Raw genomic sequence first — 15,912 nt, forward strand, 5'->3', positions numbered from 1 at the left:
TGACTAGTGGAGTGCCTCAGAGGTTGGTGCTGGGCCCATTGCTGTTTGTTATCTATATCAATGGTTTGGATGAGAATGTACAAAGCATGATTAGTGAGTTTGCAGATGACACTAAAATAGGCAGTATCATGGACAATGAGGAAGGTTATCGGGAGCCGCAGAATGATCTTGATCAGCTGGGGAAGTGGGCTGATAATTGCAAATGGAGTTTACTGTAATTGTGTGAGGTCTGGCATTTTGGGAAGTCAAGTCGAGGTAGGAGTTTCATGGTGAATGGCAGAGCCTTAAGAAGTGTGAAGGAACAGAGGGTCCAGGTGTGCATTCTTTGTCAGGGTAGACAGGGCAGTGAATAAGGCTTTTGACACACTGGCCTTCATCAGTCAGGGCATTGAGTTGGGAAGTTATATTGCAGTTGGACAGGACATTGGTGAGGCCGCACTGGGAGTACTGTATTCAGTTTTGGACACCTTGCTATAGGAAGGAAGTCATTAAACAGCAAAGAGTGCAGAGAAAATTTACAAGCATGTTGCCAGGACTCAAGGGTCTGAGTTATAGGGAGAGGTTGGACAAGGTAGGACATTTTTCTTTAGAGCGTAGGAGACTGAGGGGGGATCTTTATAGAAGTGTATAAGATCATGAAAGGCATGAATAGGGTGAATGCAATGCATGTTTTTCCAAGGGTTGGGGAATAGGGGCCCAGTGGGCATCAGTTTAAGGTTAGAGGGGAAAGAATAAAAGGGAACCTGAGGGGCAACATTTTTTACACAGAGGGTAGTACGCATATGGGAATGAGCTGCCACCTCAAATGGTTGAGGCAGGTACATTAACAACACTTAAAAGACATTTGGACAAATACATGGAGAGGAAAGGTTTAGAAGGATATAGGTCTGGTGCAGGGAAATGGGGTTAGCGTGGATGGACATTTTGGTCGCCAGGACCAGTTCGGACCAACGGGCCTATCTCTGTTCTGTAAGACTCTGACTGTAGGTTCGCACTAAAGAATATTTGACCTTTTGGAAAAAGAAGAGGGAAGGAAAATCTGATGTGGAAGGAGGAAGTGAAGACAGTTGTGGGATATCATCTAAGCTTAGATGATGTGTGGAGGTAATTAACATTAAGGAAAAGAAGACGTGGATAGGAGTAGTGTATAAGCCCCCAAACAATAGCTACACTAGGAAAAGGTGCAAATTAATAAATAATAGGAACATGTAAAATAAACAGCAATAATGTTTTAATCTTCATGTTGATAGGGTCAATTGGAAAGGGTAGCTATGACAATGAATTCATAGAGTGCCTTTGGAATAGTTTCTTAGAGTAGAAACATGGAGCCAGCCAGGGAACAGGCTAATGGATCTGGTCATCAGTAATGAGGCAGATTTAATAAATTACCTCAGAGTAAAAGATTCCCTAGGAAGTAGTGAGCATAACATGACAGATTTAATTTTCAGTTTGAGTGTGAGAAACTTGGGTTGGAAACAGATGTATTTAACTCAAATGGAATTAAAACGAAACAAGAGTAGAGTGAGCTAAAGTGGACTGGGCACATAGATGAGCAGGAGTAGCAGTAAACACGCAGTAGCAGATATTTGATGAGGTAATTCGTGATTCTCAGCAAAAACATATCCCAGTCAGGTGCAAAGATTCTTAGAGAGGGATAAATAAGTCATGGCTAATCAAGGAAGTTAAGGAAAATATAAAGTTAAAAGAAAAAGATAGAAGTCTGTGATAACTCTGAAATTATAGAATCATACAGTACAGTAGAGGCCCTTTGGCCCATCAAATCTGTACTGCAAAAATATACCACTACCCACACTCATTCCCTCCAGCGTAATCTCATCTTTACTATAGTTCGGTGACCAGAACTGCACACAGAACTGTGGCCTAACCAGAGTCCTGTAATATAATCTCACTGCTCCCATAATCTATGCCACAACTGACAAAGGCAAGCATACCATTTCGACTACCTGTCTTGCCACTTTCAGTGATCTGTGTTCAAGCACCCCAAGAATGTTCTGTTTCTCTGAGCTTCCAAGTGACTTGCCATTCATTGAATAGTCTTTGCCTTGTTCCTTCTTCCAAAGTGCATCTCCTCACACTTATCGCGGAAGATTGAAAAACTGTCCAAGTGACATCCCTATTCAAGAAGGAGGGGAGCAATAAGCAGATAACCATAGACCAAGTCAAAACATCAATTTTTGGAAAAGTAATGGAATCAGTTATTAATGAAGTAATAGCAGCACATTTGGAATCTAACCAAGCAGAGTCAGAATGGCTTTATAAGAAGAAAATCATGTGTGACTAAGGTTTTCAAAGAAATTTCAACTAGTGTGGATAGTGGGGAGCCAGTAGATGTGTTGTATTTGGACTTCCAGAAGTCATTGAACAAGTTACCTCACAATAGAAAAGCCTATGGTGTTTGAGATATACTTTCGTGTGGGTAGAGAATTGAGTAATAGACGGGAAGCAGCAAGTGGAGATCAGGAATTCTTTTTCAGGTTGGTGAACTGTGTCCAGTTGTGGGGGGGGAGGAAGGGGGCAGGGAAGTGTGGTGGGGGGGTTTGGGGTTCAATACTGGCATAGCAACCGTTTACAATATATGGTGTGGCACAGTGGCTCAGTGGTGCCTTAGCACCAGGGTCCCAGGTTCAATTCCAGCCTCGAGCGAGTGTGGAGTTTGCACATTCTCCCTGTGTCTGCGTGGGTTTCCTCCCACAGTCCAAAGATGTGCCATGGTGAATTGGCCATGGTAAAATAGTCCATAGTGTTAGCTGCATTAGGCAAAGTGAAATGGGTCTGGGTGGGTTACTCTTCGGAGGGTCGGTATGGACTTGATGGGCCAAAGGGATTGTTCCCACACAGTAGGGAATCTAATCTAATCTTCATGATTTAGAGAAAGGAAGTGAACATACTATAGCCCAATTTACAGATGACACAAAAAAGGTGGAAAGGCAGTTTGTGAGAGGGGTACAAACAATTTACAGAGCGATATTGAGAGGTTAATAAGTAAGTGGGCAAAAAGTTGGCAAATGAAGTACAAAGGGGAAGATGTGACATTGTTAATTTGGAAGAAAGAACAAGGTATTATTTAAATAGAGAAAAACTGCAGAAAGCTGCAGCACACAGGGTGTTGGGGGTATTTGTACACAAAACCCCAGAAGGATGCAGCAGGTAATCTGGAAGGCTCATGGAATGTTGACCCTTATTTCAAGATGGTTGGAGTATACGTGTAGGGAGGTCTTATTGCACCTGTACAAAGTGAGACCACGTGAAGTACTGCGAGTAGTTTAGATAGGTAGATTCTTGATCAGGAGGGGAATCAAGGGTTATCGGGAAAAGGCAGGAAAACAGATGTGAGGGTATCAGATCAGCCATAATCCTGTTGAATCACAGACCAGACTCAAGGAGCTGAATGTCCTGAGCCTATTCCTATTTCTTATGGTCTTATGGAATGGGACCCCTGGGGAATCACAGTGTCACCTGCTAATACCTTTCAACCTAACAGCGCTGACTGCTAGATTTAATGCTGGATTTAGAAGCTGATTTAGCGCTGGTGCCAACTCTACATCGTTTCAAGCCAATTGATGTAAACGTATAACCTAGGGCACCAACGATCATTCTGGCGACCCTCACAAAATGTGAAATCCAGAGATAGAGCTTTGGTGCATTAACACTGACCTACATTTCTTCAGTGCAGTTATCAAAATCACCGAGCCCTGCTTGTATTAAAGTCATTGCCTGTCCCCTGACAGTCAGCCTGTTGTTCCAGATACACTGTGTCCTTGGCTGTGGCCCCGGACGCAATGAGCCTGTTCCTGGGCTGTGGCCCCGGACGCATTGAGCCTGTTGCTGGTACCTGTGGCCCCGGACGCAATGAGCCTGTTCCTGGGCTGTGGCCCCGGACGCAGTGAGCCTGTTCCTGGGCTGTGGCCCCTGATGCAGTGAGCCTGTTCCTGGGCTGTGGCCCCCTGATGCAGTGAGCCTGTTCCTGGGCTGTGGCCCCCTGATGCAGTGAGCCTGTTCCTGGGCTGTGGCCCCTGATGCAGTGAGCCTGTTCCTGGGCTGTGGCCCCCTGATGCAGTGAGCCTGTCCCTGGGCTGTGGCCCCTGATACAGTGAGCCTGTTCCTGGTACCTGTGGCCCCTGATACAGTGAGCCTGTCCCTGGGCTGTGGCCCCTGACGCAGTGAGCCTGTTGCTGGTACCTGTGGCCCCGGACGCAGTGAGCCTGTTGCTGGTACCTGTGGCCCCTGATACAGTGAGCCTGTTCCTGGGCTGTGGCCCCGGACGCATTGAGCCTGTTCCTGGTACCTGTGGCCCCTGATACAGTGAGCCTGTTCCTGGGCTGTGGCCCCGGACGCATTGAGCCTGTTCCTGGTACCTGTGGCCCCTGATACAGTGAGCCTGTCCCTGGGCTGCGGCCCCTGATAAATTGAGTCTGTTCTCACCAACATATATCGACCTTGATGTTAATGCTATGTTTTGCTGTATTTCTGCAGATCAACTGAGCTTGACTCGAATTGGAACTGGTTTCAGTTGCGGTGCATGCAATTGGGAGGGAATGCAACTGCGGTGAGTGAGACCCTGACTTCAGGTTTACCATTCCCTTTTATGGAAGGGGCTTGTTCTCCAGGATTCTCTGTTGAACGTACATTCCGGGCACTAATCTGGCAGCCTCCCAGAACAGGTACCGCTGGTGATTAGATGCAGAGTAAAAGTCCCTCTCCTCTTTAAAACTGAAAGTAAAACTCCTTATAGCACTGTACTGAATACACTTCGCAACAGGGATAGTATGGGGGATAGACACATAATAAAACACTGGAAGAGTTAGTCACAGGAGTGTTTACAGCACTAAAAGCGGCCCTTCAGCCTATTGTGCCTGTGCTCGTCATTAAACATCTGTCTATTCTACTCCCATTTTGTGGCACGTGCGTCATTTCCTTGTGACATTTCAAGTGCTCATCTAAATTATTTTAAATGTCTTAATGGTGCCAAACTCTACCACCCTTTCAGGCAGAGAGTTCTAGAAAGCCATAGTGGCTGGATCTCTGAGCACCTGGCTCTGTGGCTCTGAAGGGAAGGGGGGAAAATAGAAAAGCGCTGGGGGTCAGAGACTCAATAGTTAGAGGAACAGCCAGGAGATTCTGTGGTCACGAACGGGACTCCTGGAAGGTATGTTGCTTCCCAGGTGCCAGGGTTCGGGATGTCTCTGATCGAGTCTACAGGATGCTGAAGGGGGAGAATGACCAGTCATGATGTACATTGGCACCAATGACATCACTAGGACAAGGGATGAGGATATATGAAGTGACTTCAGGGAGTTAGGTTGGAAGCTAAAAAGCAGGACGAGCAGAGTAGTAATCTCAGGGCTACTACTAGTGCCACGTGCCAGTGTGGCGAGGAACAGGGAACAAGTGCAACTAAACACATAGCTACTGGGCTGGTGCAGGGGGAAGGGCTTCAGATATGTAGACCATTGGGGTACCTTCTGGGGAAGGTGGGACCTGTGCATGAAGGACAGGCTGCACTTGAACTGGAGGGGCACCAATGTCCTGGGTGGGAGATTTGCTAGAGCACTTTGGGACGGTTTAAACTAGTTTGACAGGGGGATGGGAACCGAAGCTACAGATCAGAGGAGAAGGTAGTGTTGAACAAGCAGATATAGAATGCAGAGAGTCTGTCAGGAAAGGTACACAGTTGACATGGCAAAGGGGTGGGTTAAAGTGTGTCAATTTCAATACAAGGAGTGTCAGGAATAAGAGAGATGAATCAGTACTTGGAACTATGATGTTGTGGCCATAATGGTGACATGGATTTCACAGGAGCAGGAGTGGTTGCTGAATGTTCCAGGGTTTAGATCTTTTAAAAATAATCGGGTTAAAAAGAGGAGGGAGAGTATCATTGTTGATTAGAGAGTGTATACAGCTGCAGAAAAGGAGGTTGTTGGAAGGTTTGTTTACTGAGTCAGTATGGGTGGAAGACAGTAACAGGAAAGGAGCAGTCCCTTTATTGGGGTTTTTCTACAGAACTGCCCCCCCCCCCCCCCCCCTTCCCAATAGCAGCAGAGAGATAGAAGAACAGACTGAGCAGCAGATCTTGGAAAGGTGCAGATGTAACAGGGTTATTGTTGTGGGTGACTTCAACTGCCCCAATATGGATTGGAACCTGGAACCTCCTTCGTACAGATAGTCTGGATGGAGACGATTGTGTCGGGTGTGACCAGAAACGATCCCTGAATCAATATGTAGGTAGGCCAACTGGCGGAGGCCATATTCGATTTGGTGCTAAGCAACGAACCAGGCCAGGTGTCAGATCTCTCGGTGGGAGAGCATTTCTGTGACAGTGACCACAACAGCCTCACCTTTACCATAGCCATGGAGAGGGACAGGAGCAGACAGTCTGGGAAGGTATTTAATTGGGGGAGGGGAAATTATACTGTTTTAGACAGGAGCTTTGGAGAACAATTATTTTATGGGAAATTCACAACAGAAATGTGGAGGCTGTTTAAAGAGCACTTGTTGGGACTGTTGGATAACTTGGTCCCACTGAGATAGGCAAGTAATGGTAAGGTGGAGGAGCCTTGGATGACAAAAGAGGAGCTTCTCATCAAGAGGAAGAAGGAAGCTTACTTAATGCTGAGGAAGCAAGGATCTGGCACAACTTTTGAGGATTACAGGGTAGCTAGAAAAGAACTCAAAAATGGATTGGGGGGGGCACGGAAAAGCCTTGCTGGGAAGGATTAGGAAAACCCAAAGATGTTCTACACATACATGATGATTTAAGAGAATGATCAGAGAGAGGGTAGGGCCGATCAGGGATGGTAGAGAGACCTTGTGCCTGGAGTCTGAAGAGGTAGAGGAGGCCCTAAATGAGATTTTTGCTTCAGTATTCACTAGAGAGAGGAACCTTGTTAATAGTGAAAACGCTGTGGACCAGGTTAATAGGCTTGAACACAAATTGATATTAAGGAAGGGGATGTGCTAGAAATTCTGGGAAGCACCAAGAAAGATAAGTTCCCAGGGTCAGACCCGATATATCCAAAGTTACTACAGGAGGCAAGGAATGAGATTGTTGCACATCTGGCGATGATCTTTGTATCTTCACTCTCCACAGGAATAGTACTGGCTGATTAGAGAGAGGGGAATGTTGTTCCTCTGTTCAAGAAAGGTAATAAGGAAAACGCTGGGAATCACAGACCAGTCAGTCTTGCGTTTATGGCAAACAAGGTACTGAAAAGGATCCTGAGAGATAGGATTTATGACTATTTGGCAAAACATAGTTTGATTAAAGATAGTCAGTATGGCTTTGTGAGAGGCGGGTCATGCCTCACCAGCCTTACTGAGTTCTTTGAGGATGTGATGAGTTGAGCAGTGGATGTGGTGTATATGGATTTCAGTAAGGCATTTGAGAAGGTTCCCCACAGGCCCATTCAGAAAGTTAGGAGGTTTAGGATGCTGAGAAATTTGCCTGTCTGGATACAGAATTGGCTGGCCGAAGGAAGAAAGTGGTTGGAAAGGGTTCCGCCTGGAGGTTGATGACCGGTGGTGTCCTGCAAGGATCTGTTCTTGGGCCTCTGCTCTTTGTAGTTTTTATAAATGACTTGGAAGGGTGGGTGAGTAAGTTTGCCGATGACACAAAGGTCGGTGGTGTTGTAGACAGTGTGGAGGGCTGTTGCAGTCTACAACAAGACTTTGACAGGATGCAGAGTTGGACTGCGAAGTGGCAGTTGGAGTTCAACCTGGATAAATGTGAAGTGATTCATTTTGGAAGGTCAAATTTCAATGCAGATTACAGGGTTAAAGACAGGATTCTTGGCAGTGTGGAGGAACAGTGGGATCTTGGGGTCCACATACATGGATCCTTCAAAGTTGCCATCGAAATTGATAGGGTTGCTAAGAAGGCGTGTAGTGTTTTGGCTTTCATTAACAGTGGATTGAGTTTAAGGGCAACGAGGTTTTGCTGCAGCTCTATAAAACCCTGGTTAGACCATACTTTGAATATTTTGTCCAGTTCTGGTCGCTGCATTATAGAAGCTTTAGAGAGGGTGCAGAGGAGATTTCCTGAAGAAAGGCTCATGCCCGAAACATCGATTCTCCTGCTCCTTGGATGCTACCTGACCTGCTGCGCTTTTCCAGCACCACATTTTCAACTGCAGAGGAGGTTTACCAGGATGCTGCCTGGACTGGAGGGCATATCTTATGAAGAAAAGTTGAGGGAGCTAGGGCATTTCACACGGGAGAGAAGAAGCAAGAGAGGTGACTTGCTAGAGGTGTGTAAGATTAGATTAGATTAGATTAGATTAGATTAGATTAGATTACTTACAGTGTGGAAACAGGCCCTTCGGCCCAACAAGTCCACACCGCCCCGCCGAAGCGTAACCCACCCATACCCCTACATCTACATTTACCCCTTACCTAACACTATGGGCAATTTAGCATGGCCAATTCACCTGACCTGCACATCTTTGGAGTGTGGGAGGAAACCGGAGCACCCGGAGGAAACCCACGCAGACACAGGGAGAACGTGCAAACTCCACACAGTCAGTCGCCTGAGGCGGGAATTGAACCCGGGTCTCAGGCGCTGTGAGGCAGCAGTGCTAACCACTGTGCCACCGTGCCAGGTAATGAGGGGCATAGATAGTGTAGGTAGCCAGAGAATTTTTCCCAGGGAAAAAATGGCTGCCATGAGGGGTCAGAATTTTAAGATGATTGAAAGAAGGTATAGGGGAGATATCAGAGGTAGGTTCTTTACGCAGAGAGTGGTGGGTGCGTGGAATGCACTGCCAGTGGTGGTGGTAGAGTCAGAGACATTAGGGACATGAAGTGACTGCTGGACAAGCACATGAATGGCAGTAAATTGAGGGGTGTGTGTTGGTTAGGTTGATCAGCACAACATCATGGGCTGAAGGGCCTGAACTGTGCTGTACTTTTCTGTTCTATATCCTAAATTTCTGGGTTAAAAATGTCTTCCTCAAATCTTTCTACTTAAAAGTAGACTTTCCAGTTTTTGATACCTCTACTAATGGAAAGAGTTTCTCCCTATTATCCTGTTTATGCCCTCCAAATGTTGTACACCTCAATCAGCACACCACCCCCCAGCCTTCTAGCTCCCAGGGAAGCTACACCAGCTGTTCTCGTGTCTCTGCATAGCAGATTTACTCCGGTCAAGGCAACATCCTGGGGAATTCTAATCACATCCTTCTTGTAATGTGGAAACCAGAACTGTAGACAGTCCTCCAGATGTGGCCCAACTAACATTTACAGTTCCATCACAATCTCCCTGCTTTTGTATTCAATATCTGACTAATAAAGACAAATATCCCACATCCCTTCTTAACCACCTTATTGATCTGCCCTGTTGCTTTCAAGGATCTGTGGGCGTGAACACTAAAGTCCCTCTGTCCCTGTGTATTCCCTAGGTCCTACCATTCAGTGTCTATTCCCTTATCTTGTTAGCCCTCCCAACATGAATCACCTGACACCTTTCAGAAATAAATTTAATTTTCCAAAGTTTTAGCACATGTGACCAGTCCGTCTGTATCATTCTGCAGTCTCAGGCTTTCTACCCTACTTCTTTCCACACCACTGATTTTTCCGAATTGGGCATATCCAGGAGAGCTACACATAAGCTTGGATAAGAGAGTAAAGCTCCCTTAACCCTTTTAAACTGAAAGTAAAGCTTAATCTACGCTCCCAATCAAATTCCCCTCGGACGGGTACAGACCACAGACCGTAAGGATCAGGAGCAGGAGTAGGCCATACAATAGGATTGTAGCTGATCCGACAATTCTCGTGTCTACTTTCCAGCCCTTTCCTCATAACCGTTCACTGTCCTATTCATCAAGAATCTTTCTCAGCCTTAAATAAATTAAACACTCTGCCCATACAGCTCTTTGTGGAAAATAGTTCCAAAAACTCTCAACCCTCAGAGCCAATTCCTCTTCAGTCTTCAATTGGGGCCCCTTTATTCTGAGACAATACCGTCTGGTTCTGGAATCTCCCATGATGGGGAGCATCCTCTCAGCATTTACACTGTCAAGGCCCTTAACAATCTAACAGGTTTCAATGAGATCATCTCTCATTCTTCCAAACTCCATTGAGTTGAGTCCCAACTTGTTTAGCTTTTGCATGGAAGATAATGTATCCTTACCAGGAATCATCCTGGTGAAGCTCCTCTGAACGGCATCCAGTTAACTAATACATTTTCTTCAAATATAGTTTCTTCAAAACTGTGAACAGTGTTCCAGATGTGGCCTCACCAGCACATTGTACTGTTGCAGTAAGACTTCCCTACACTTATACTCCAATAAAAGCCAACATTCCAGTAGTCTTCCAGGTTACCTGCTGCAGCTATGTGCTAGCCTTGTGTTTTGTGTACAGATACCCCCAAATCCCTTTATGTGCAGCTTTCTACAGCTTTTTCCATTTAAATAATATTGTGTTCTTTTGGTCTGCCTTCTAAACTGACTAAGCTTTTCGCCCATAATACTCCATTTGCCAGCTTTTTGCCTACTTGTATAAACCATCAATATCTCTGTCTGTAAATTGCTTGTATCCCTGCTGCGACCTGACTTTCCGCCTAGTTTTATGTTGCCTTAGATCTTCAGATGCAATCCATCAGGTCCAGAGGACTTTCCTTCCTTTAGCACCATTAGTTTGTTCAATACTAGTTCTCTATTGATGAAATATAGTTCCTTCCCCTTATTCTTTAGTTATTTTTTAAGAATCGTGGCACAGGCCATGTGGCTCAACAAGTCACACCGAGTCTCTGAAGAACCTTCCCCCTTTTCCCCCCTTACCCCGGCTAATGCACACAAACTATATATCCCTGGCCACTACGGGATAGCTTAGCACAACCAATCCGCCTAACCTGTACATCTTTGGACTGTGGGAGGAAACTGGAGCATATGGAGATAACCCACGCAGACACGGGGAGAGTGTGCAAATTCCACACAGACAGTCTCCTGAGGGTAGAATCGAACCTGGGTCCTTGGTGCTGTGAGGCTGCAGTGCTAACCCCTGAGCCACTGTGCTTTGAAGTATCTTCCACCTGATTCAAAGTATTTGTTCAACTCCTCTGCTATCTTATGGCTCATAGCAATCTCCCCAAATTCATTTACTAAGGAGCCTATGTTTAATTTGATCTCTTTGATAGCTGAGAAAAGCTGTTATTGGCAGATTCCATGCTCCTTGCTAGTTCTCTCTCTCTCTCTCTCATCTTTTTAGTCTCCTTTGCATTCTGAATTTATCCCAGTCTTCGGGCTCTGACTGATTTTTCGCTCCTTACATGCTTTTTGTTTAAACTTTATACTCTCCTTAACTTGCTTGGTTAGCCAGGCTTCGGTTATCGCTCTCTTGAATCTTCCTCCTTACTGGGATATTTTCTTTGCTGAGAATTATGAATTACCCCTTTAAATGTCTGTTGTTTCTTAACTGTGTTTCCTGCTCATGTAACTTCTCAGTTCACTTGAGCTAACTCTATTCTCATTTCATTTTAATTCCTTTTAAGTTAAACACATTTATTTCTGACCCAAGTTTCCCCAGAATGTTAAGTCCCCAGTTTTGATCTCCTTGTGTTTCCATAGTGATTGTGAGATCCTATTCATTACCTTTATTTGCACTATCAATTCATCTACTTTATACTGAATGCTTAATGCATTAAGATCCAAAGCTTTTTGGCTTGCCTTTGTGCCATTTTTAATCTCCCTAACCTTTCTTTGTACTGTGGCCCTTTGATAACCCACTCTCTCATTTTTGTATTTTACTGTTCCTCTTTTTATTACCATCCTTGCTTTTTTGTTTTCCCTTTTCACCTTGCCATTCGAGTTTAAGAACTGGACTGAGACTGAAAGTAACTTCCTTAAAACTATCCACATCAAACACTCCCAGGGCATGTACGGCTTGGTGAGATACAGAGTAAAGCCTTTTAAACTGAAAGTAAAGTTCCCTTTGCGCACTTCCCATTGAAACACTCCCAGGAGAGGCTAAGCATGGCTTTCGATTCACCCTCCACAGCCTCAAGGAGGAGAACCCCCCGCCCCACTCCAGTACTCTCGCTTCATCCTTCAGCCGGTCCAGAGGTGACAGAATGAGTCCTAGAACTGCTTGTCCTCCAGCAGCAGGATGTTAAAGGGCAAGTGCCCAAACCTTTACTGTGGCACAGAATGGCACAAACTCTGCACAGACCAACTTGTGATCAGAGGATGGCATCAGGAGGCCATCTGAACACAGGAGGCATAAGCCCTGGAAGTGGAAAGGTGGTCAATTCTGGCTGCTCCAACTCCAGGCTTCAAAAAGCTGAAGGCTTCAGGAGCCAGGATGGAGCTTCCTCCAGATATTTACAAAGTTAAAAGACTTGCAGAAGTCCCCTCAACCTATCCATCAATGCTGAGCTCCTCCGGACATTAACATGGTCCCTCCTCTCGAGGGTACAGTTGAGAAATGCTCCCAAGAAGAATGACTTTGTCCTCATTGATCGAGCTCAGGAAAGTAGCCACTTCATTGAAGAAGTTTGTCTGCTCGGGTCTCAGCTGAGAATCATTGAATCTGTACAGTCCAGGTAGAGGCATTTGGCCCACTGAGTAGCATCAACCCTGTCACCCAGACCAAGGCCCCCTTGCTATCCCTGTAGACTCACATTTAGCATGGCTAATCAACCTAACCTGCACATCTTTGGACTGTGGGAGGAAACCAAAGTACAAGAGAAGTGTCACCCAAGGCGGGATTGTAACCTGGCTCCTTGGCACACTGCTAAGCACTGTGCCATCATGCTGTCTGGTGTGTGTATGTTCATGAAATGAAGGACAGTACTCCTGAACCAAACCATGAGTTGGAGCAGATGTCCTGGGACATGCTTCTTGACCCTCAAGACCTCCAGCTGAAAAGATGGAGCCAACAGGATAGCAGTAGCCTGCCCCTCCACCCACTGGCATTGGAGACCGGGTAACTGATGTAGTTGCTTCCCTGCTACTCCAGGAGTCATAGAGTCCTATACCTCGGAGACTGGCCATTTGGCCCAAACTGGTCCATGCCGACAAAAATGTCCATCCATGCTAACCTAATTTCCCTGCACTTGGCCCATATCCTGATAAACCTTTCCTATCTGTGTATTTCTCCAAATGCCTTTTAAATGTTGTTAATGTATCCACCTGAACCAGGTGTCAGCTCATTCCATATGTGTACCACCCTCTGTGAAAAAACATTGCCCCCTCAGGTTCCCTTCTATTCTTTCCCCTCTAACCTTCAACTGAAGACCGCTCGTCCTCAATTCCCCAACCCTGGGAAAAAGACCCTATCCGTGCCTCTCGTGATCTTATAAATTTCTATAAGGTCCCCAAACGCTCTAAAGAGAAAAGTCCTAGCTTGTCTGACCTCTCCCTATGACTGAGTCCCTTGAGTCCTGGCAGCATCCTTGTGAATTTCTTCTGCACTCTTTCCAGTTTAACAACATCCTTCCTATTGCAAGGTGACCAAAATTGAACACAATACTCAAAGTGCGGCTTCGCCAACATCCTGTACAAGTGCAACATAACTTGTCAACTTCTATACTCACTGACCTGACTGATGAAGGTCAGTGTGCCAAAAGCTGCCTTCACTGCCCTGTCTACCTGTGTGTCCACTTTAAGGCAACAGTCTACCTGACCTCCAAGGTCCCTCTCTACCACTACACTTTGCTGATGAAGGTCTCCTGCCCGAAATGTCAATTCTCCTCCTCCTCCTCAGGTGCTGCCTGATCTGCTGTGCTTTTCCAGCACCACACTCTCGACTCTACACTCCTTAAGGCCCTGCCATTCACCATGAAACTCTTTTCCCCCTCCACTTCCATGGATACTGCAGAGGAACCCTTGACAGTGCCGCCTTGTATTCCTGTCCACTCCTGGGGCTGCTCCAGCTGCCGAGCCGACAGCACCAGTAATGGCATGGAGCCCCACCAACCCAATTCTAACCAGACTCAGTCTTGGCGACCCAGCATGGCCTGTTTTAACAAATGAATTGTGGAGATCCTCCGGGGGGATGAGGAGGACCCTATCCGCGAGCACCATGTCTCCCATCTAATTTGATGCTCTCAAATGATTTCCCCCGTCCTCCTCCATTTTGCCACCTCCAACCCAACCACCTCCCCACATTGAGGGTGGGAGGGTGGTCCAAAGACATAAACTGCCTTGATCCCAAGTCCAGGGTTGACAGCAGGAGGATCCTCTGCAGGGACTCCTGTATCTTCAACTGAAATGTTGGGTCAGCTGGGCCAGAATCCTGGCACTGGGTGACCCTGTGTGTCGGAAAAGATCCCCCCACCCCTCCACCCCCCAGTCAGGGCAGAGGTGCCCAGCAGCCTGGGTGGTAGCGAAGAGGCCTGCTCCTTCTACACCACTATGCACTGTACCCTCAGGCTGGTTACTCCCATCACAGTCCCTGGTTGGGTCAGGTTGCTGCCCCTTCCACACCACTCGCCAGGGTCCCCTCAGGCTGGCTCTCCCCACCACTATTCCTGATCAGGTCAGGCTGAACCCTGGATCTCCAAGGTGTGACCTCGGTGGTCATTAGATTAGATTAGATTAGATTACTTACAGTGTGGAAACAGGCCCTTCGGCCCAACAAGTCCACACCGCCCCGCCGAAGCGCAACCCACCCATGCCCCTACATCTACATCTTCCCCTTACCTGACACTGCGGGCAATTTAGCATGGCCAATTCACCTGACCTGCACATCATTGGACTGTGGGAGGAAACCGGAGCACCCGGAGGAAACCCTCACAGACACGGGGAGAATGTGCAAACTCCACACAGTCAGTCGCCTGAGGTGGGAATTGAACCCGGGTTTCTGGCGCTGTGAGGCAGCAGTGCTAACCACTGTGCCACCGTGCCGTCACACCCACCTCAGTCTGTGAGGTGCCAAGCCCAGCCTTGGGGGACTCCAGGGGTGGGGCAGAGATGAGATTCCCTGCCCAAGGGTGCAGGGAGAAGGGTATTTGGGATGAGCCACTTCCTTTTCATTGGGGTGGTTAGTTATACTTATTGTCATCTCTCCCAATCCTGTGGAGTGGTGCCTTTTCTGGGAGGGTTGAGGAGTAAGGGCGATCTCCCATCACTCCAACCTCCTGCTCCTCACCCTCTCTTCCATTCCCATGCCCCACTGGAATCATGTGAAGTGTTAGGAAACCAGGGTGACTATGGACCACACGCCTTCTCAAAGGGCTCCAGACTGGATTCCAGCTGCCATGGTCTTGTCTGGCTCAATCTCACATATCCAGTCTGGTGACTACCTTCTTGGACATTTTAGACACAGTGACAATGGTGGGGGCTCTGACTACCCCTGCCGTGGTTGCTATACATGCGTTGATCACCACCTCGGGATCAGCGCAGTATTTTACCCTATGCTGCTTGTTCACAGAGAGAGAAAGGCAGAGAGGTCCCTGGAGGCACAGAGGCCGTAGAAAGTGCAGATGCCATGCCACACCCCACCCCAGTAATGGTGTGGCTGGGCCTCGTTGCTGATGTAGGCAGTGTCTCCTTTCCTCTGAAGGACTACCCCCTTTTCCAAACAGTGTTAAACCCTTTTGACAGCACTGCTTCCCAATCTCCAGGCCTTAGTTTCTCAGGCAGCACTCTCTTCCAGTGCCTTGGCCCTCAGGTCCTTGGTTAATCCCCAATCAAGGCAGCTGGCTGGTGGGATCTTCATGCAACTTCCCAATCCTATATGGATAGTACCTTAAGGTGGAGGTGTACCAAAAGCACGACAAGAGGCCCCAGCTCTAGGACTCAGTTGATAGCATCAGCAATAGGTGAGGTTCCAATGAGCAGACCAGCAGCAGAGTAAAGCTCCTGGAACTCTTTTAAACTGAAAGTAAAGCTCCCTTGACACTGTCTGTGTCAAACACTCCCAGGAAAGGTACAGCACACGGACAGATACAGAGTAAAA

At 46.9% G+C, this 15,912-nt stretch overlaps 1 protein-coding gene and 1 long non-coding RNA gene across 3 annotated transcripts in view; one reads left to right on the forward strand and one right to left on the reverse strand.

The window, feature by feature from the left end:
* Positions 1 to 15,912, reverse strand: part of LOC140493468 (uncharacterized) — a 724,813-nt gene that overhangs the window by 435,915 nt on the left and 272,986 nt on the right. The gene's annotated exons all lie outside the window — the stretch shown is intronic.
* The window catches only part of LOC140493463 (ADP-ribosylation factor GTPase-activating protein 2-like), a 61,466-nt gene that overhangs the window by 1,440 nt on the left and 44,114 nt on the right, over positions 1 to 15,912 (forward strand). For both annotated transcript variants that reach the window (XM_072591921.1, XM_072591922.1), the window contains exon 3: positions 4,495 to 4,567. In XM_072591921.1, the coding sequence (XP_072448022.1) occupies positions 4,495 to 4,567 (73 nt within the window). The remainder of the gene's footprint in view (positions 1 to 4,494; positions 4,568 to 15,912) is intronic.

This window comes from Chiloscyllium punctatum, chromosome 22 (genome assembly GCF_047496795.1).
Source record: "Chiloscyllium punctatum isolate Juve2018m chromosome 22, sChiPun1.3, whole genome shotgun sequence".
NCBI lineage: Eukaryota > Metazoa > Chordata > Chondrichthyes > Orectolobiformes > Hemiscylliidae > Chiloscyllium > Chiloscyllium punctatum.